This window comes from Protopterus annectens, chromosome 2.part2 (genome assembly GCF_019279795.1).
Source record: "Protopterus annectens isolate FY-2018-M chromosome 2.part2, PAN1.0, whole genome shotgun sequence".
Classification (NCBI taxonomy): Eukaryota; Metazoa; Chordata; order Ceratodontiformes; family Protopteridae; genus Protopterus; species Protopterus annectens.
The window spans coordinates 33,086,212-33,109,449 of NC_056730.1; the positions used below are offsets into that span (position 1 = coordinate 33,086,212).

Consider the following 23,238-nt stretch of genomic DNA (forward strand, 5'->3'; position numbering starts at 1 on the left):
AAAAATTTAAATTAAAGAAATTACCAAAAAGGTATTCCTAAAAACAAACACACACACACCCTAACAGGGAGGGGATGGGATGGGTAAAGTTTGACTAAAAAAAATTAACAGAGACAGGGATTTTCTGTCAGGAAATCTAAAAAATTAACTTATAATTAACAATAAAAGGTTTTTTTTAACAAAAAGGGGCTTAAATATCAATAAAGTGAATCACTTACCAGGAGCTGGTAAAAGGAGGACCTCATAAGCGAAGCGGCAAACGAGATCTGGGTACTTACCGCCTTGCATCATGGGATATGGGGCTGCCTCGAGCTGGTAAAAGTGACTCTCGAGCTTAGCAAGTGCCGAGTCGGAGCCGAGGGATCGGCTCCGAACCCATCAAGCAAGAATGAAGGCGAGATTGACAACTTAACATTATATATTTACCTTGCAAAACTTCAAGAAAATAGTTACAATTAAATTTTATTTTATAACTGTCGGACCATGAACAGATGATGTTCTCTCTCAGTTTCAGTGCAGTAGCAGACACAATGTCTAGAGCTGGAAGTTTTTTGTATTGTCTTGAAAGAGAAGTAATTACTAGGATTGAGATGTAGGCATGTTTTATTGTTTTATGACTTCCAGGATCTTCAAAGATCTGAGGGATATGTATTTTTTACAGGGAGATGCTAAATTCTGTTGGTCCTGACAATGGCGGTTTAGCTTGGGAACTAAAGTCAGGTGACAAAAGATGATGTCATCAAAGCTAACCCAGCAGTAATATTTGATATTAACTTAAGAACTCTCTGAGAGAGAGAGAGAGACTGGATATTTTGTATCTATCTTTTGACCTGACAACAACATCAGCTAGATCATCCATTCACCACCTTTGTTTGCTCTGTAAGTAAGTTTTGAGGGCATAGTAACTTTTAGATTCAGACAGGAATATAGTAAAATAAAGCTTAGATGTTTTCTTTATTTATTTGAGACTGTCCTGCAATATTGTTTTAAATATTTCCTTTGTGTTTTTTTCGGAATCCCAGTAGTCAGATGGCTAACCGACGACATTTCTGGATAATTAAACCGAGAACCGAAATATTTAGAAGCGAAAATATACCAATGATGGATAGTGTGCTGATTAAATAAAGTACAAAACCGAAAACAAGGTACGTCGTGGTCAGGGTAGGCAAGGAATACAGTACGAATTAAAATCTTTGTGAGGAATTTGCTTTCCACAAGCAATGCAATTATTAACTTTTACTGACATTGGTAAGGAACAGGAAAAAGTTTCCCCAATGGGGTACTTAGCTTTAGTTGAAGACTTCAGTTCTGAAATTCGAAAATGAAAATTTCAGGAGTCGGCCGAACGGCACTTGCGAACTGCTTCTGCTTCGGGCACCGCACGGCAAGAGAAAGACTGATGTAATGGCGTCAGCTGCATGTTTTATACCTCTGACGTCATGGAAGAAGGGACAGCAACCGAAGCAGGACCCAAGACTTTGTTAATCAGGCCAACTGAGGGCTACTGCAAGCAGATAACCCAAATGTAATGACTGCAACAGTGGAACATGAAGAACATCCTGACGTCAGTCTTGGAGCGACAGCAACAGACACAGAAATACTAAGCCTCTGGTATTCGTGCAGACTGAGGGCTATCCCTGGCAGGATAACCCAAGTGTGATGACTGCAACAGTAAAACACGAACATCCATCTCCACATTGGTCTTGGAAGTGACCCTGGGACTTTTTGAACCACATTTTTTGACCACCTTGTTGATTCATGGAAAAGGTCCTTTGAGGGGTCGAAAAACATATGCCCACAGCTCACAGGGTTTTACTTTCCTGCTCACACTTGGATAGTGTGTCTTTAACCTTGGGGGGAAACAGTGAACTTCCATCAAAAGGAGCACTGATGAAAGAAGATGTGAAGGGCTCTACCAAATCATATAGGCACATCCAGGCATGCTTCCTAATGGAAATGTCTGAACCCGCTGCCCTTGAGGTACCTTTAGCTGCATGTGAAATGAGCCTCATGGACAAATTTGAAATGGACTGTAGGGTAGCCAACTGTGAGGCAACAGAACTTTCTGCCTCAGAAGTAACAGTCCATAAGAGGGATTCGGTGAGTTATTTTATCAGCCAACTGTGAGGCAACAGAACTTTCTGCCTCAGAAGTAACGGTCCCTGAGAGGGATTCGGTGAGTTATTTTATCAAATCCCTCTGAAGCCTAGTAAAGTGTGTGAAATAGATTAGTGACTGAAGTGCAAAGGTTGCTGAAGCATATACATGCTTCCCAAATCTGTCCATCACCCTAGACTCCTTGTTAGGAGGATGAACAGAGGAACTTTGTTCCGCAAGTTCCTTTTTTGTGGCCACCAATATGACCATAACATCCACATGTACTCCCTTACTCCAAAAATCCCTATCCTTGGTCAATGCCAGAATCCTGTCTGGTGTTTTGGGGATTTGCTCAACTGAGTCAGGTTCCTTCCACACCCACCAAAAGATCAAATCAATAAGCTCATCAGTGGGCAGAGTCACCTAAGAGGCAGATGGGCCATACCAAAAGACTTCCAGGAATACAGACTCCTCCTGGGAAGGGTTGTCGGTTGACTAACCACCTCTTTGTTTTAGGATCTCTAGGATGTCTCCAAAGAAGACATCAGCAGATGGTGATCCCCCTCATCAAAGTCAGTGTCTTCCACGAGAGACACTTGAAGGGAGTCTACGTGCCTCCTTTTACACTTTTTCTTCCTAGGGACTTTTTCAGCGGGGTGTTCCGGAAAAGTAATCAATATACCCGGAGGTGTATCCTGGAGACTTTGAGCTGGCTGTCCTTGTGAAGTAGGATGTTGAGGCTCTTGACATAAAGACAAGTGGGTCTGGGAAATGGAAGCCAAGGAAGGTAGATGTGTCCTTTCTCTTGGAGCATTGAAAACTCTCTTCACTACCTCAAAGGCAGAACACCCTGGGGAGGAAGAAGCCAATGGCTCAGAGAAGATATTCTTCCTAACTATCGACTTCTTCTGACCTGAAGGCAAATAGCTCAAAGCAGGGACAGGACCCCAGCTGTCAAGGGCCAAGGCTCCGAGGGGCAGAGATGGCTCTAACAACCTCAGAGTTGACTCTAACACCCTGGATCCAGTGCCAACGCCACATCTCCAAGAGTTATCAAGCTCCAATGTGCTCGGAGCTGGTCAACTCAGCGACAGTACAGGAGTAGAAAATACAATGAACTTCGGACCCGATATGGATGAATCTGGGATTCTCAGTTTCAGCTGCTCTGAAACTGAAGGTCGGATTGGAGAAGGAGACAAAATTGGTGAAGTATTACTTATGAAGGTCTCCAGACTCAATGGAGCAACAGCCAAGAGAACCCCTATTTGTATTTGCATTGAGAGAAATTTCCTCATCATCCTATCCACATCTGCTTTGGTCAAACTTCTTGATAATCAAGAGGATGACACAATGGATGAGGTCCTGGAGTGGTGGTGACTCTCCAGGAATAGGTATGGGGGATGGGATCCAGAGAAGAATCATACTGAGTCCAAGGAAGCTTCTTTGGATCGAGTGGGTCAGATCCAACAATGAGGATTTGGCAACAGAAGCTGCAACATCTGAGTGTTTCGCATCCAATGAAGTTTAGATATTTTTTTAGGGGTTCTGCACCAGTAGCCAAGCTTGGAACAGAAGATCTGCAAGAGTTCAAAGGACTTTTATTTTCTTTTTTCTGTATTTTCTCAGGAGGGTCTTGAACTCCAGGTACTGTCTGAGAAGAAGTGGAAGGAAGTAAACCTTTAATAAGAAGCTTATTTTTCCAATACACCAAAGCTTGTGGATTAAAGGCCTTACATATATCACAGGACATGGTCAAATGAACCAGACCTAGACAGTAGATGCACGAATCATGTATATCTGACAAAGGTATCTTGTGGTCACAGGCCTTGCATTTTTTTAAAACTTATTGCTTTTTTGACCATTCCAATAGTATATATCCAAAAAGCTACACACTAAGAGAAAGAGAACATTTTTTCTTTTTTGGAAATAAAGAATTTAATGGGAAAAATTATCAACAATGGTAACAGAGACTACCACTAGGGCATCTCAGGAAATAAAATCAAGAAAATACCAACAATGGTAATACAAACTTACACTAAAAAGTGTAGAAGTGCAGAAAGGGTAAGAGAGGGCTATTACAGAACAAAAATAAAATGAAAAATACATTAAATCTGTTTTTTTTTTTACTCACAACTACAACAAAGCTTGAGAGCCAACTCCAACCACGTCCATACGTGAAGGCGGCAAACAAAATCTGATTTACTGCATTACGGGTAAGAGAGCTGTAGAGCTTTCAGTGTATCCACAAGCTGTAAAAAGTTTCCGAGTTGGATCCGAGGGTCGGATGATCCAAACCCAATCGCTGGGGAATGAATGAAAATGACATCATCAGATCTCAAGTTTCTTTTTGGAGTGCTTTCCTAACATCTTTACCTTTTTCTCTGTTAAATAAAAAGATAGTGTTCAGTCCACTTAGTCTTACGATTTGTTGAATTTTAAACCCAAATCATTATTTCTGTGTCATGGTTAGGCCCTAGACTTAAAAAAGACAATGCTTTGAAGTCTTTTAGGCTTAGTTGTCTACCAGAAGCATGCTTACTATATATTTTGAAGGAAAATTAATACCCACTACAGAACTCACCTTCAAGATTATTATACTCAAATAATTTTTGAGTTCTGGAAGAGGAAGGGATGAATAAAAAAGAAGAGATTTATTTTTTAAGAAACTGTAGCAGAGTGACTAGTAGTTATGCAACATCGATAAGACTGATGAGGCTGCAAGCAAATACTGACTATGGAATCATCACAGCATTTCAACCCCTTAGTGGTACAAGACAAGCATAACCCTTCAAAGACAGTAGTGATAATAAAAAATGACAATACCATTGCAGATTACCAAAAAAACCCCCACCAAACAGCACTTATATAACGACATTATACAAGTGCTGTTTGGCGGGTTTTTTTTTGTTTTGTTTTAAAGTTTTTTTTTTACCACCGTCAGTTGGGATTGTTTTTTCTTTGTGTGACCAGTGCAGATTAACTGGGAGGTAAACTAAATGTTATGATTTACTGTTAAAGTGACCCTCTTACCAAAATAACTGCAATAATCATAATAGAAAGTCTTGGGGCTTTTTTTTCTATTTTGAATTTGTGGTCTAAAGAGAGATTGCTTTGCAATAAATATTTTTAGTGTAGCACAAATACCAAGGATTTGCTGGGCAACAAAGTACATGTTAAATTATAAAAATGTACTTATCTACTTTTGTTTACCTGGATAGTCCGACTGGACGATAACCCATTTTCTGCAGAGCCCCAGTGAGAAAAGCTCCACAGCAAAAAAAAAAAAAAAAAAAAACACTAACAGCATTTTTTACAAAAATATTATACAAAATAAAGATTTTTAACAAGACATAAGGCAAAAATATAACATCAATGAAAGTTCAGTAATGTACAAATAATAAGTGCACAAAAAAATAACAGAAATCAGACTGATTACATAATTTTACATGTAGTACATGCTGATCATATGAGTTTTATCCTTAGTATAGTCAACAGAGTTAGAGAAAGTAGTTAGAGATCCATTAGAGGGAGGCAGGATATAGAGGTTGGGTAAATAACAATAGGACAATGCATGGGAGGTAAACAGAAGAGTACAGAAGGGAGGGGTAGTAATAAGAAAAAAGGGTGAGATTAGATTAACAGGTGGAGGGACAGAGGAGAAACTATAAACAGAAAAGCAGGCTAGTAAGAGAAGGGAAGTTAGCAGGATAATTACAGGAATATGAAGGGAAGGAAAGTTGGTGAAGCAGGAAATACAGAAGTTAGAAATAGTTATGATGAACATTAGCTTAAGAGAGTTAGTAGATAAGGAATGGTTTTAGTTAGTACTGGTACATGAGCAAAGCCAACTGTTGCTAAGGAAAATTTATTAGGAGTTTATTACACTGAGATGGGTTGACCGTGGTTAAGATATCCTGAGGGATGGTATTACAAATTTTAGAGATGTAGTTGTTGGATTTAGAAACCTGTAATAAGGATTTGTTGGAGGTCTAGAGAAGATCGGTGTTAGTATAAGGCTGGAGCAATGTTGAAGGGCGGGGGTTTTATCAGGTTGATGTATGATTCTGTGAGCTGAGGCAAGTTGAGTGCAAGTTAAGTGGTGGCGTAGCTCTAGACAATTTAGCTGATATAAGGCAGAACAGTGATGAGACCTATGTGGCATGTTGGCAGTGAATTTTGCAGTTTTATTACAGGTTAGTTTTGCTTGGGTTTGTGAAGCTAGGAGAGGCATATAGTAGGGTGGAAAGTAGATGTGCCCGGGCTACATTCTGTCTCGTGTTGTTAATTTGGTAGAGCTTTATTCTATACAATGAACCTAGTTTAATATGCATCTTCCTAATAGATTGTGATATGTGTAGAGCAAATATTAATCTGTTGTGGATTATTAGAAGTAATAATTTAGTTTGGGTGATGGCTGATACTGGAGGAATGTATTAGGAATGGCGATGGGTGATCAAATCCTTCTACGTGGCACATCTCATCACAAAAGGTTTCTCATCCAGGAAAAAAGTGGTCATTGTTCCCCTCTACACTTCATTTATTAGACCCACTATAGTGTATAACGCCCCTTTTGGTATGTACCTTACAAGACATCTACAACAACTGGAAAGGCAGCAGAAATACTTCACAAAGAGGATTACCGGCCTCAAACAGATGCCCTACGCAGACCGTCTCAAAAAACTGCAGCTTTACTCCGTCGCATATCGCCTACTCAGAAGCAATCTCTGCCTAACACACAAAGCTAGGTCAACCCCAGAGCTTTTGGACATGCTCAACTTAAAGAAATCCCAATCCCTCCGAGCTACACGCTCTAGGGAGCTAAACCTTGTCACCACAATAAACAGAACATGCTGGAGGGATAGATTCCTGTCCCAGAGTCTTCCCATACTCTGGAACAGACTACCTATCTATGTCAAGCAGAGCTCCTCATTAACACTCTTCAAGAAAAATCTTGATGATTGGATAAGAGATAGGAAATTCACCCCGGGGATCAGTTCTGTGGCTCTGCTCGACAGTGGCATAGGAAAATAATTTTCTTGGGTGGTGAAAGCCAGGGTACCTTTTGGCTAGGCTTATATAGGCCCTAGGGCCAATAGCCTAGTACCTACCTATGAACCTATGAATCAGTTTAGTCTTGGAAGGGTTCAAAATTAGTTGAGATTCCAAATAGCCATGATTCAATTGCTGTAAAGGACTGTTGTGTTACTGAAACAAGTTTTGGAGAGAGTGCAGTACAGATAAGTGTTGAGTCATCAAAGAAAACCACACAAAAGGAATACCTTCTTGTTTCTGAGGTAGGCTTTCTTGGCGGAAATACGTCCACGCTTTGCTTCTAACTGTCGCACTGTCTGCTGCAGCCTCTTTAGCTCTTCCCTTTGAGACGTTACAGATGTTGTCATCACCTCTTTTTCAAGCATTGCTTCCAAACTTTCGTAAGTGTCATAGTAAACCACATCATCTTGCTTTTCTGTTAACAGCAGATAAAAAAATTCCTTGAAGAACAAAGTTTATTCTGAAGGACTTAATAATGAGCTGAAATTAAATAATTTATTTGCTAAAATATAATTTACATAATTAGTACAAGCAAACTACAAATGTGACCTGACTAAAATGCTTAGAAATGGCTGTATACATCCCAACACAAATGTATAAAATAAAATCTATCCATCCACTTTCTGATACCTTGCTTTATCCGTGTACAGGGGTTGAAGGGATACTGTAGTAAAGACATAACCTAAGCTAGCATAAACAGTTGTGAAGCCTCAACTGAAGTTAATTCAACTTTTATAATCGTGCTTTATAAAGCAGCACTTTCAAAGCAGATGAAATGTGAACAAGCAAATGTTAAATATTAGGAAAACAGCTAAAATGAACATTAAATAAACTTTGACGTGGAGATGAAACAGAGAATATTAAGTTTCCTAGTCTGACAAGACACGCAGCTGGTCAATTTTCCAATCCTCAATCTTACTTTTCTTGAAGCAAGTGACACTGATGCCAAAAGTTCAACTATTTCCACTCTGACCTAAATTAATCTACTCCACAGCATTCTTCTTAAAATGGGCCATATGTATGCTTGTGACAATGCACACTGTGATACATTTATTTATTTATTTATTTCATTTGTTAACTGGTAGTGCCCGACTGGGCCAGAAGTCCGTTTTCAGTGGAGACCTGGGGAGAAAATCTCCAAGAAGGTTTACACAGATTTTTACATTTGACATACAACAAATATTACAAAGAAATAATAGTACATAAAATACACATACAAATAGCATTTCAAATTTCATGGTTCTTAACATGGTGTCTATAAAGTAACAATGGTGGTCATATTAAGCAAACAGTTTAACCATATTTCTCTTTTCTTGCGATAAGTTATGTTCTGAGAGTAAGAAGGCTTAAGTATCCAGGAGGTATAGAGAAATGGGAACAAAGGAGTTAGACACTGGTGGGTTGAAATGATTAGCCTGGATGGCTATTAAGGGAATTCATTCCTCACACTCATCAGATTACCTTTAGCTACCACTATAAACACCTTCCTGCTAATTAAGAAACAACAAAAAACTATTAGCGCCCCTATTGCTAGCAAGCAATTTTCCTTAACACAACTGCCTAATTTAAATGGAATTCTACCAGTTGCAGCTGGTTAGAAGGACCATCTACCCACTGGGAAATGGAAAGACGGCATTTCTGATCTATCAAGGAAATTCCTCTTCTAGATCAATTGATCTGAAAAGAACGTATATTGTTCTTGTCAGGGATTTGGGATGCATGGCTGGGTTAAAAAGGCCCTGGTCGTCATTAGCCTAGTACACACCTATGAATATATCCATAATATTTAACATCAAGACACCTCTTTGATTTGTTCTGCAGCTGAGATGTATAACAAACAGTAATCCATGAGAGTGGAATGACCCTCAAGAATGCTCCAGAACACAGCTTGGAAGCATAAGTCCTAGATTACAGTCTCAGTAACAGAGGACTGACTTCCAGAATCACGATTAAGACATAGAGCACTTGGTGAAAGACAACAACACAGACCAATGAGCATTTTAACAAGTATTGGCAATAAATAATTTAAAATGAGCAAAGAAGGCAGCTACTCCTGGAATGGAGTAATCTCTGACTGCAGAAAAGGTCAGCAGGCAGAGATGCTCAATAGCAGAAGACAACACAGCTGCTAATCTACTAAGAAGTGTGTGACTTTAAATTGAAACCCTTCTCTCTCAACACAGCCCACATATCAACTACGAGGAATCTAAATGGAAACTGAAAGCCTTTCCCTCTTCCTGGAGTAAGGGACATTAATCTAGCTAATTAAACCAATGCAACCATTTTAGAGAACACAAGAACAGGCAGTGCACCACCAGGGAGTTTCCACTCCTGTGGAAGAAACATGGAAAAAGTGGTTTGGTACAGAGACAAAGTCAGAATCAACTTCTAATAATAACTGGAACTGAATATGGAGACTGGACCGCAAAAGGGACACAGAAGGTCTCCACACCTGGGTGCCTGAAGCTCTGGGAACTTTCTAAAAGAGGTAGAGCTACAAGAAATGGAGAGAAGTTCAGAATTAAACTCCAGCACTGCTGAGCCCAAAGGCCAAACACAGGACAGTCAAGACTGAACCATGATCATTCAGAATATGCCTTCTTCACATAATGGTTCAAACCGTTTAAATCCAAAATGGGTCTGAGATGCCCTGTTTTCTTTGGCACTAAAAAGAAGCATGAGTAAGTTCCAAATCCTATCTGGTCAGGTGGGACCTTCTGGATTACTCTTTTTTTTTTTCTAGCACCTTTTGTATTTTTTGTGCTGCTTCCTTCCTCTGACTGGGTGGAATGTTGGGAAAAAGGTATGAAATAACCTCTGGATATTATTCTTAGCCCCTATAAATCAGTTGTGATATTTGTCCAGCCATCTAGGCATAAACAGAGTCAACCTCTGACTGTCTCCAAAGCTGGACAGTCACGCAGCACTTCAGGAGCACTGACAGGGCCTGTCAGAAAATGATTCTCTAAAACCCTGGTTTTACGGGTCTCCTCTGCCTCTAGGGTGACTTCTACCATTAAAATATTTTCCTCAGCCTCTGGAGGAATTACCCCTGCACGAATCCTGGAAAAGTCCCGGAGATTTACGGAACCACATCTTCTTACCACCTCTTTGGTTTTTAGAAAAAGTCCATTGAGGGGTAGAAAATTTGATTCCCATGGCATACAGGGTCTTTCCTTCTTGTTCACTGTTGGTAATCATATCCTTTACTGATGTCCCAAACAAAGATGCACCATCAAATGGGGCATTAACAAAAGATGTCTTAAAGGGCTCCGCAAAGTTGCATAGTTGCATCCAGGTGTGTCTCCTTTTGGTGGTATCTGAACCAGCATCATGTGAAGTAGCCTCAGCTGTGTGAGATATCAACTTCACTGAGACACTTGAAATAGACAAAGGAGTGGCCAGGTGAAAGGAAGTCTTCTTGAAATCCTCAGCAGACATGGACTCAGAGAGAGAATTTGATAGTTGATATGTTGTTGCGTCACAGCAAGAGGTTCTCTGGTTCGATTCTTGGCTGGGGTGCCTTCTGTGCAGTCTCTCTATGTCCTCTCTGCATTCGTGTGGGTTTTCTCCCATGTTACAAAGACATGCGTCTGGAGCATTTCTTCCCAGGCCTCCACTGAAAATTGGTTTTGTTCCAAGTTGGACTTTTCCAGTAAATAAATGTTAAATAAATAAAATAAATAAAAAAGCTCTCTGCAGCCTAGTAAAATGTGGCAAGTAATTAACTGACCTCAGAGCGAAGGGAGCTGCCCATGCTCTGGACTCCCTGTTTGGCAAATGGATAGAAGAGGTCTGCTTAGCTAGTTCTTTTTTAGTGGCTGCTGCCACCACCATAGCATCAACTGGACTCTCTTGCTCCAGTGAGGACGGTCTGAAGGAGGACGAAGAATCTGTCTGAGCACTTGGGTATTGGTTTGATAGTGTCCAGCTCCTTCCATGCCTGGCAGGAAATCAGGTCAATAAGGTTGCCCATGGGGGAGGGGGAGTCACCCAAGATGTACATGGTCCAGTACCAAAAGCCTCCAGAAACACAGATTCTTCAGGAGGAGGAGTTTGGGATGACCAGCCACCTTTCTGCTTAAGGATTTCTAGAATATCTCCAAAGGAGATGTCATCAGGTGGTGATCTAGGGGGATCCTTCTCCCTCATCAAAATCAGTGTCTTCTGTGACAGACTCCATGGGGGAGTCTGTGCGTCTCCTCTTACATGTCCTCTTCCAAGGAACCTCCTCTGTGGTATGTCCAGGGGAGGTTTCAGAAGAGAGGAGGAGTTTCTCTAGTGGAACTGTCTGGAGAGTTACTGGAACTGGCTGTCCCTGTGGAGTAGGTTTGATGGACTCACAGATCGGGCCAAAGAGGGATAGGATCCGAGACATGAGACGATGATTCTCTATGGAGAGAGAAATCCCTTTCTACCATCTTGAACACCGAGGCACTAGGGGAAACCCTTTCTTCCCCCCTGGAGGTGAAGCTTTTGAAGGGGGTAGGTCAGGGCCACCCTCAGCTCACAGCCTCAAGGGAAGAACTGGATCCAAGCTGTCCAGAGCCAAGGCTCTGACAGGTAGGGACGGATCCAACAAAACCAGTGCCGAACCCAACTCCTTGGATCTGGCACTGACATCTCTGCTCCGAGACCTGCTCTGATCTGAGGATATCACAGCAGAGTCAGTAAGGGAAATCAGAGTGGAGGAACAAACTCTCCTCAGATTGACAGCGAAACTCTCAAGGATCTCATATCCTGGGACTCAGAAACCACAGGTCGGTCCGGAGAGGGACAAACAATGGACTTGGTAGGCTCACTCATGGATCCAGTATGGAACAAAGCTGGAAGAACCTCCATCTCAATCTGAGCTCTGAGGAATTTACGCATCATCCTATCCACATCTGCCTCTGACACACTTCTGGAAGACCTAGAAGACACCATGGAAGGGTATCAAGAATGTTTCTTTGGAGTCTAGAATTACCGAATGGGCAGAGAAGGAGAAATAAGTTTTATTGCGTACTCCGGGGTATGGCTTCTGTGAGCTGAACTGGTTCTTGAATTCAAGAACTTAGGATCTAAAGTAGTAATAGATGGCAATGGGGATATAACTATAGGAGCCAAACTTTTCGAATTCGATGATGACTTTGGATCTGAGGAAAGGCCAAGAGGTTTAGGATCTGGAGGAGGTCAGATCTGAGAGTTTTCTGATCTTTTCCATCAGCTCTGTGGAAGCCCTTGGGGACTTCAGAAGAGACCTCTTCCTGGAATCCGAATAAATGGATTTAGATGTTTTACAGGGGGGTTGAGCCCAAGAAGCAGCAGGAAGTAACCCTTTAAGGATGAGTTTATTACACCTGTCTGATAAAGCTCTAAGATTAAATGTAGCACAAACTGAACAGGCTGTGTTAAGATGGTCTGGTCCTAGACAATAAACGCACTTCTTGTGGGCATCTTAGTTTGGGATCTTATGCCACAAAAAGTGCACTTTTTAAATCCACTTGGTTTCACTGACACAGTTAAAAGGAGGGGAAAAAACCTATAGTAAGAAAAACAACAATACAACATTTTATTTAACATTTGTTAACCGGGAAAGTCCGACTTGGAATGAAGCCAATTTTCAGCGGAGGCCCGGGGAGAAACGCTCCAGATGTATGTCGAACCGGAGAACCTCTTGCTGTGAGGCAACAAAGTACAGTTGTGTACACTTACCATAAATGTAGATGTTCGAGTGTATTCACTGTTGCAGTCATTACATTTGGGTAATCTGCTGGCAGGTTGCCCTCAGTCGGCCTGAACTCCAAAGTCTTGGGTCCTGTGTCAGTTGCTGTCTTCTCTTCCATGACGTCAGGTTGTCAGGGGTATAAAACATGCAGCCGACACCATTTTCTTTAGTTTTTCTTGCCCCCGATGTCAGGTGCCCCCAAAAAGGTAGCAATATTATAAATATTTATAAATATATACATGCATCAATATAAACTTTACCTTCATCTACAAACAAATACACCACATAGATTGTAGAAGATAGAGAAGGAAAGATAAGCTGTAGAATGACAGGAGGATGGCGAAAGGGTAACCTGGACTGCAACAGTGAATATACTCGAACATCTAAATTTATGTTAAGTGTACACAACTGTACTATGTTCTTCGTGTTTCACCATTGCAGTCATTACATTTGGGTAGAATCCCAAAGCTATGGTTGGGAGGCTGGAGCTAAACAGCATTAGGTGAGGCTATAAGACCCTGCAGCACTGTGGTGGCAAAGCCTGCCCTGGAGTTAGAGTAGAGAGGCAAATGGTAATGCTTTGTAAAGGTGTAAACAGAACTCCAAGTAGCAGCCTCTAGAATGCCCTTGGTTGGTACTCCTCTGAGAAAGGCTGCTGAAGTAGCTGCAGCCCTGGTGGAGTGAGACCTTATGCCCTTGGGCACCGGTTTGCCATGGTGTAAGTAGCAGAAACGGATGCAATGGCTTATCCACTTTGAAATTGTCTGCTTTGAAATAGTCTTTCCTTCTGATCCTGCAGCATATGACACTAGTAATTGCTCAGTTTTTCTTAGAGCTTCAGTCCTGTTCAAGTAGAATCTTAGCTGTCTGTGTACGTCCAAGGAATGCAGAATTCTCTCCCCTTTGTTCTGCGGATTTGGATGAAAAGTTGGCAGATGAATTGCTTGGTTAAGAGCCACACTGGAAACCACCTTAGGCATAAAAGTAGGATTTGTCCTCAGAGACACCCTGTCTGGGTAAAATATGATAAAAGGCTCTACAGCCATGAGGGCCTGTAGCTCTGAAACTCTTCTTGCTGAAGTAATTGCTAGTAGCAGAACTGTCTTTCATGATAAGAACTTTATATCAGCGGTAGCAGCTGGTTCAAATGGAGGCAGGATGAGCTTTTCCAACACATAATTGAGGTCCCATGCAGGTAATGGTGATCTTCTAGGAGGCCTTAAATTTTTGGCTCCTCTAAGATACTGCTTTAGTAAAGGATGAGAAAAGATTGGTGGCTCTATATTGTAATGAGCTGAAATGGCAGAGGCATGGATTTTGACTGATGAGAAAGACAGGTCTTTGTCAAGCATCTCAGTTAAGTATTGTAATATCTGAGGAATATGCGGTTCTGCTGTTTCAGTTCCTTGTGCTTGATTCCAAGCACAGAATCTCTTCCATTTGTCAGCATAAGATTTTCTAGTACTAGGCCTTCTGGCTTCCAAAATGACATCCATCACAGCTTTACTGAGAGGTGTCATTTGTATGATTACAGGATTAGCCATGCTGCCAAGTTCAGAGTCTGTAGTTGATTGTGCAGGATCTGATTGCTTTGCTGGGACAGTAGTTGTGGTTTTTGAGGCAAGGTCCAAGCTGGGACAAGTTCCTTAGGATTGGGTACCAGTATTGGCGGGGACAGTCTGGGGCAATTAATATCATCTTTGGCTTCTCTTGTCTGACTTTTAGGAGGACCTTGGGTAGAAGAGGCAGAGGAGGAAAGGCGTAAACTGATAGGTTTTTCCAACTGAAGGATAGGGCGTCCACTTTCCATGCTTGTCTGTGGTAAGTCCTTGTGCAGAATCTTTTCAGTTGATAATTTTGAGGAGAGGCAAATAGATCTATGTCTGGGCTCCCCCATTTCTCTGCTATCATGCTGAAGACTTGTGAATTTAGTTTCCACTCGTGAGGATCCATAAGGTTTCTGCTTAAATCATCTGCCAGAGTGTTTTGCTTTCCTGGCAGGAATTGAGCTTGAAGATTTATTTGGTAGGTCAAAGCTGTGTCCCACAGTGCCATGACTAATCTGCAAAGGGGGTATGAGTGTGTGCCCCCTTGCTTGTTTATATACCACATGACTGTGGTGTTGTCCGTCTTTATCAGTAGTTGTCCTGTTGTCCTGGATGAAGTAAGTCCTTGAAGGCTGTCAGGGCATTTTGAACAGCTAGCATCTCTTTCTGGTTGATATGTAGATGCATTTGATTTGGTGCCCATATGCCCTGAATGCATCTTCCTGCCATGTTGGCCCCCAAGGCATAATCTGATGCATCTGTTAAGGTTTGGCTGGCAGGGGGTAGACTGAAGGGCCGTCCCATGTTTTGGTGACAGGCCTTTGCCCACCATACAAACTTCTGTTGCAGGCAGGGAATGAGAGGAATCATTGTTTCCAGACTGTGTGAATGTTGACTCCATAAACTTTTTAAGTAACACTGAAGTTTCCTCATATGCAGTCTTGCATATGTAATTAGTAGGATGCAGGATGCCATGAAGCCCAGAGCCTGCACAATTTGTCTTGCAGAAGACTGGATTTTTGTTGCCATCAGTTTGAAGTAAGTAGTCAGTTGCCTTTGTCTGTCTGGCATGAGGTAAGCCATCTGGGCAGTTGTATTCAAGCTTGCACCCAGGAATGTTATCTTTTGAGAAGGTACCAGTTGTGATTTCTTTTCGTTTATTGTGTACCCTAGGCCTGTTGGAAGCCTTTTCACAAATGCCAGGTGTCGTAAAAGAGTGTCCCTGTTCTCTGCTTGAATGAGACAAGTCGTCCAAGTAAGGATATATCTGAATACTTCTTTGTCTGCAAAATGCAATTACTGGTGCCAGGCACTTTGTAAAGACCCTGGGTGCAGTAGATAAGCCAAAGGGCAGTGCAGATAATTGGTAGTGCATTGTACCAGCTTTGAATCTGAGGTATCTTCTGCACGACTGTCTTATTGGGACATGCAGGTATGCCTCTTTTAGGTCTAAAGTCACCAGCCAAGCATTCTTGCCCAGCATGGGCAGAAGCTGTTGCAAGGTGAGCATTTTGAATTTTGGAATGTCCAGGTATGTGTTCAAAATAGATAAATCCAGTACTGGCCGCCAGGCCTTGTCCTTTCTGGGTACCAAGAACAGTCTGAGTAAAAACCTTGTCCTTTTTCCTGTTCTGGTACTGTCTGAATGGCCCCCATATCGATGAGGGACGTAACCTGTTTCTGTGCCTCTGCCCATTGTTTTTTTGGCAGATCTGGCCAACCATTTGCCATTGGCAGAGTGTGGAAATGGAATCTGTATCCCTGTGATACGATGTTTAGTACCCACTTGTCCTGGGTAACTGCCAATTTTGGGCAAAAAGTGCTAATTTCCCCATGTGGGTGCTGCCAAAAGATAAGTGCTTGGTGTAGGCAGAGGGAAGTCATTGGGATTGCTTTTTGTAGGTTTGCGCTTTATCTCCTCCAGATTTGGAGGTGGATGCGCCTCATTGCTTTGACCTGTATGAGTCTTGAGCCTGGTACCCTTAGGGCGTCTGGACTTACCCCTTTGAGCTCTGTCTGACACAGGAAAGGACCAATTTTTTGTAGGCCCGTGTCTACTGAATCTAGGTGGCTGCACCTGTAAGAAATCTTTAACAGTTTGCATAGACTTAGCTTTGTCTTCCATTTTCTTTAAAACCTCTTCTGCCTTAATACCAAACAGAGAATCATGCTGTAAAGGTGCATCTAGTAATTTAGCTTTAACATGATCAGGCAAATTTAACCAGGCATGCCTCCTAATCACAGATCCAGTAACTACGGCCCTGCAGGAGGCCTCTAAAGAATCAAAACCACATTGCAAAGTATGCTTTCCAAGTTGTTCAGCTGCATGAAATAATTCCTGCAATTCCTTATTTTCTGCACATTCTGAAATCAACATCATTTTCTGTTTCAGCAATCCCATAACATGTTGATACTTAAGCATATGAAATTGACAGTTTAAGGCCCTGATTGCCAAGGTTGCAGATGTATAAACCTTTTTTCCCCATCTGTCCAGTACCCTTGAATCTCTGTCGGAGGGGGTAGGGTTTTTTGCTGTTGAGGCCTTAACTCCCTTTGGACCCTGTGAAATAGTTTCAGGATCAGCAGCAGGGTTTCTAAATAAAAATTTATAGAGTTAGGGACCCTGTAATATCTGTCAGGCTTACTGGGAGCTGGAGGTAAGGAGTCAGGGGTCAGGCTTGACTCCGAAAACACATCATCCACAATGTCTAAAACAGGGGGAATGGCTAAAGGCTTGTGCTGAGGGAGAAGAAGGAAATCCCTGAGCCTCGTTTTTGATAATGAGAAGTCTTGACTCCCCCAGTGAAAATGCTCCCTCAAAGTATGCAAGGTTTTTCCAAATGAATAATACTCAGGAGGAGATGCAGATGGAAAAGACTCCTCAGCATCAGAATCCTCATAGGGAGGTAAAGATAATTCCTGATCAGAAGAGGAATCAGAAGAAATAGAAACCTGATCTGAAGATTCATAGTCAGTGTCTTGCCTAGGCCTCTTATCTAGAGGGGGATGGGTACCCCTGATCAAGGTAATAAGGTCTTCAGCCATTTTGATCATGTGTTTTTTAGGCATAGAGGCCTGTGCATGTGGCTCAGGCATCGTTATTTTAGTTTTAGAAGATGTCTTTGCCTTTGGTTTTGCAGCTTTCATCGGTTTGATATATAAATGTTGAGGTCTGAATACAACCTCAGAAGCCAGTGTCTGCTCAGCGGCTCTGGACCCATCCGAGGGAGATACATCCGTCGGTCCAATACCTTGAGTATCTTGCTGTATGCCGGACTCCACATGGGTGTCGGTAGAGGCCTGCGACTCGAAGGTAGCGGGCATCAGGGGCTGCGAAAGCGCCTCACTGAGTACCGGCAAACCAGCGACTGGCTTAGGAGAAGCTTCGTCGTCAGTTTTGGATCTCGACTGCCTTTCTCTGTCCTTTTCTTTGCGTTTTTTATGTACTTCGGTAGTCAGATTGCTATCAGATGACATTTCTGGGTAGTTAAATCTGTTTCCAAAATACTTAGATGCAAAAATATACCGATGCTTAACAGTGCGTTGGTTAAATCTAGCACAAAACTGACAGCCAGGCGCGTTGTGATCAGGGCCTAGGCAAGGAATACAGTATAAATGGAAATCCTTATGAGGTATTTGCTTCCCACAATTATTATCTTTTTCTGACATCGGTAAAAAGCAAGAAAAAAGTTTCCCCAATGGGGTACTTAGCTTTAGTGAAGACTTCGGTTCTGAAACTCAAACTCGAATATTTCAGTAGCCGGCCGACCGGCACTTGCAAAATGCTTCTGCTTCTGGCACCGTGCTACAAGAAAGACTAAAGAAAATGGCGTCGGCTGCATGTTTTATACCCCTGACGACCTGATGTCATGGAAGAGAAGACAGCAGCCAACGCAGGACACAAGACTTTGGAATTCAGGCTGACTGAAGGAAACCTGTCAGCAGATTACCCAAATGTAATGACTGCAACAGTGAAACACGAAGAACATCACTACCACTGCACCACTGTGCATAACACTTCTTTCTCTCTCTTTTTTTTTTTCTTTCGGAAAGAAAAAGTAGCTGTTAGGCAGAAACTACCAAATAAAAACGGTAATATTAACCAAAAACAGCCTGGAAGATGAAAGGAAAATATCAGCTATGGCATTTAAGAAAAATATCTAACAGGTAAAGGAAAGTACCAACAATGGTAAGAAGCCTACTAAAGCTTAGTAGAAAGTCAAAGAAAGGCGCAAGAAAATCCTAATGCCACCGACCACTAAGAGGGAGGATATAGGAAAAAAATTAACAAGGTTTAAGAAGAAAGAATAGCTGTGTAAAATCTTACCATAACCATAGATGTCCTTTCTTCTACATGCTGAAGTATCCATAACATGAGGGAGTCCACCTCCGGTTGACTCGTATGTCTAGCTGTTATACGAAAGTTAACAGGCTACTGTGAAGGTACGTGCCACAGCCCGCATCACACAGCGTACATAGGCCATAAAAAGACATTGAGCGTAAAGCGGACGTCAGCATGCACCTACCTCAGAACTGACTGCTGCTAAGCACCAGCATTAAGGGAGCGAGTACCCAGAAGTCAGGCAAGTATTAGGGGGAAGGGGGGACTATACTACAGCATATAGAAGAGAAGGACATCTATGGTTATGGTAAGATTTTACACAACTATTCTATATCCTCCTAGTCATATGCTGCAGTATCCATAACATGAGGGAGAATCCCAAAGCTCATACATCAGAAGGATTGGGAGGAGGAGCAGAAGCATTTTCCACAAATCCATGTAGAATAGCCCTGGCAAATCCTGCTCTGGAACTGGAGATAACATCCAATTTGTAGGGTTTGGTGAAAGTGTAAACAGATGACCATGCAGCTGCCTCCAAAATGGAAGCTGTATCCAAACCTTTAAAGCAGGTCCCAGAAGAAGACACATTTCCAGTAGAGTGTGCCTTAACTGGAGAAGGAAGATCTTTCCCATTTGCGGTGTAACAGAATGTAATGGATTTAGAAATCCAGAAGGAAATAGTTTGCCTGGAAGCAGGATGTCCCAGGGCTCTTGGGTGATAGGAAATAAAAAGCCTATCAGACTTATGGATGGACTTGGTCTTTGCCAAGTAGTATCTGAGCTGTCTGTGCACATCCAAAGTATGAAGGATCCTTTCACTAGAGGACTGTAGAAATGTGAAGAAGGTAGGGAGACTGATGGCCTGATTCAGTGATAGCTCATTCACTATCTTAGACATGAAGGATCAGTTAGTACATAGAGATATCCTGTCCTGATGGAAAACTGTGAAAAGGAGATGATGCAGTGAGGGCCTGCAGCTCAGAAACACTTCTGGCTGAGGTAATAGCCACCAGGAGAACAGTTTTCCATGTGCAATGTTGTACAGAAGAGGTCTTAGCTGGCTCAAAAGGAGCTAAGGTAAGTTTTTCCAACACAAAGTTCAGATCCCATGGGGGAGAAATTGGTTTCCTTGATGGTCTAATGTGTAGAACTCCTTTCAGGAACAACTTGACTTCCAACCTGGATGTCAAGGGAGGAGTCAAAGGTAAACATGCTGAGACGGCAGAAAAATGTGCCTTGATGGAAGAATATAACAAGCCACTTTTCATCACTTCACACAGGTAAAACAGGACCACTGGTGGCTCTACAGACAGTGGTTGTAAATTGTTTTTTTTTTTAGTCACCAGACAAAAAACCTCTTCCATTTGGATAGATAGGATTTTCTTGTAATGGGATTTCTGGCCTTCCACAGAACCTGTAGAACATCCTCAGTGTAAAGGTGTCTAAAGGGAATCAAAACCCTATCACCCACAGAGTTAGGTTTAGGGTGGACATTTGAGGGAGTATTAGAGTTCCCTTGTCCTGTGTGAGTAGGTCCATCCTGAGGCGTAACTTGTGGTAATTACCCTTGGCTAGGTAACGAAGAAGGGGAAACCAATACTGTCTTGGCCAAAAGGGGGTCACCAGCAAGATTTTTAGTTGTTCTTTTTGAATTTTCAGCAGAACTTTCTGAATAAGAGACAAACATCCTCTTCCAAGCAAAGGAAAGAGAGCCTACCTTCCATGTCCCAGGGGAATGAATCCTGGTACAATATTTGGGAAGATCTCTGTTCATGGGGGAGGCAAACAGATCTACCTGTAGAGTACCCCACTGATGGACCAGGTCCAGGAACACATCCCTGTTTAACTTCCATTCATGGGACTTGGTCATGGACCTGCTTAACGAATCTGCCATCACATTCTGAACTGATGGGATGTAAACAGTCTGTAGAGAAATGTGACTCTGTTGAGCAATCTCCCACACATACAGAGCCAATCTGCAAAGGATGCAGGACTTTGTCCCTCCCCACTTGTTGCTGTACAAGAGAAAGTACAGTTGTGTACACTTACCATAAATGTAGTTGTTTGAGTGTATTCACTGTTGCAGTCATCACTTGTGGGTTATCCCTGCTGGGTAGCCATCGGCCAGCCCAAATACCAGAGTAAAGGTTTCCCTCTTGCATTGGCTGTTCTGTGAGAGTGGCTGACGTCAGGTCATCAGGGCTATACAGGGAGACAGCCGACACCAAAGTGTAGGCAAGAAAGGGAGTAGGTGGGAGGGAAACAGGACTGCAACAGTGAATACACTTGAACATCTACATTTATGGTAAATGTACACAACAGTACTAAGTTCTTCGTGTTTCACTGTTGCAGTCATCACTTGTAGGAAGAATCCCAAAGCTGAGGAAGTGGGTGGAGGAAAGCTGTACAAATTATGGGGATGCTAGCATGCCCTGCAGGATTGCAGATGCAAATCCTGCCCTGGTTTTGGAGAATGTAGCTAACTGGTAGTGCTTGGTGAAAGTGAATATAGATGTGCAAGAATTTCCTTAGTAGGCACCCCCTCAGAAAGGCTGTGCAGGTGGAGACTGCTCTTATGGAATGGGATATGCTGGTTTTGGGTGGACCCTTTCCATGGAAGGTGTCGCAGAAATGTATGCAATGAGAGATCCATTTGGAAAAGGTCTGCTTAGTAATGGGTTTCCCCCTTTGCCCCAGGGGTGAACAAAACCAGGAGTTGGTCAAGTTTCCTGATTGATTTGGTCCTGTCAAGGTAAAATCTCAGCTGTCTCTGCACATCTAAGGTATGCAGAATTCTCGCCCCTCTATTTGTAGGTTTAGGAAAGAAAGTAGGTAGGTGTATGGCCTGGTTAAGGGTTACATCAGAGACCACCTTAGGCATAAAGGAGGGGCTGGTTCTTAGAGAGAACCTGTCCACATGGAAGATGATGAAGGGCTCAGTGGCCATAAGAGCTTGGAGCTCAGATACCATCCTAGCAGAAGTGATGGGTAGCAAAAGGGCGGTTTTCCAAGAGAGGTATTTGAGATCTGCTGAGGAAGCTGGCTCGAAAGTGGGTACAGTCAGCTTTTCCAGGGCAAAGTTTAGATCCCAAGCTGGTGCAGGTGGCCTTCTAGGTGGCCTAATGTGAGCCACACTTCTGAGGAACTGTTTCAAGAAGTGTTGAGGGAATAAAGGCTGATCCAAAGTATGAATCTTGATAGAGGAGTAAGACAAACCCTTATGGAGGAGCTCTGCCAGGTAGTCCAGAACCAGTGGTAAGGAGGCTGTAGTGCTGGAAGTGCCCCTGCTGGAAAACCACCACATGAATCTCTTCCACTTAGAGGAATAACATTTCCTGGTGCTGGGTCTATGAGCCTCCTTAATAATGCCTAACACCTGATTGCGGAGGACTGAAGCGTTATCTGCCTTAGAAGAATCAGCCATGCTGTTAGCTTGAGTGTGACCAGGCTTCCCTCCTTGTTGTGTGAGAAGGTTTGTGGTGGAGGGCAGGAGAAAGGGAGGGTGCATGGTCATGCTGAGAAGCATAGGGCACCAGTGCTGCCTTGGCCAGTCTGGGGCAATCAGGATAGCACTTGGTCCTTCCTCTCTGATCTTGAGTAGTACCCTTGGTATCAAAGGAAGTGGGGGAAAGGCATGAACAAACTGCCCCAGTGGAAGGAGAGGGTGTCCACTCTCCTGGCTTCTGGGTGAAATTGTCTTGAGCAGAATTTGGTCAGATGATGGTTCTGGTAGCTTGCGAAAAGGTATATGTCTGGTTCCCCCAGATGCGACTGATCTGTAAGAAGGTCTCCCCTGTGCAATTGCCACTTGTGGGGATCCATGATCTGTCTGCTTAAGTGATCTTGCCAGGCTGTTTTACCTACCTGGAAGGTACTGAGCTAAAAGATGCAGTCTCAGACTGGAGGCTTACTGCCAGATTTCCATGGCAAGGGGAAAAAAGGGGTAAGAATGAGTACCCCCCCCCCATTTGTTGATGTACCACATGACAGTAGTGTTGTCTCACCTGATTAAGAGCACCCTGGGTGACAGATGCTTTTGAAAGGTTAGGATAGCTCTGTGCACTGCCAGCATCTCTTTCAGATTGATGTGGAGACCTAGAACCTCCTGTTCCCAAAAGGCCTGGGTGTGCAGAGTTCCTGTCTGGGCTCCCCAGGCAATGTCTGAGGCGTTCATGGTCAAGGTTTGCTTGTGTGGGCGAAGGACAAAGGTCAGGCCTTTGTTCAGGGAGCAAGTCTGGGCCCACCAGAGGAGCTCCTTCTTTAAGCTAGGAATTAGTGGGAGTTGGTGCTCCACAGACTACGAGTGTTGGCACCAGAGGCTCGTTAGATACCACTGCAGTTTCCTCATTTGCAATCTGGCAAGGGGTACCAGCAGGATATAGGAAGCCATGTATCCTAGGGCTTGCACTCTTTTCCTGGCTGTGAGGTGGGTCTTGTGTGCCACCTGCTGGAAGTAGGACTGAAGAAAGGTCTGCTTTGGGGGAGGGAGGAAG

The 23,238-nt window shown here is 42.8% G+C and overlaps 1 protein-coding gene across 1 annotated transcript in view; it reads right to left on the minus strand.

Moving 5' to 3' along the window:
* JMY (junction mediating and regulatory protein, p53 cofactor) overlaps positions 1-23,238 on the minus strand; it is a 1,751,371-nt gene that overhangs the window by 651,893 nt on the left and 1,076,240 nt on the right. The window contains exon 6 of the mRNA XM_044063717.1: positions 7,377-7,564. Coding sequence (XP_043919652.1) covers positions 7,377-7,564 — 188 coding nt within the window. The remainder of the gene's footprint in view (positions 1-7,376; positions 7,565-23,238) is intronic.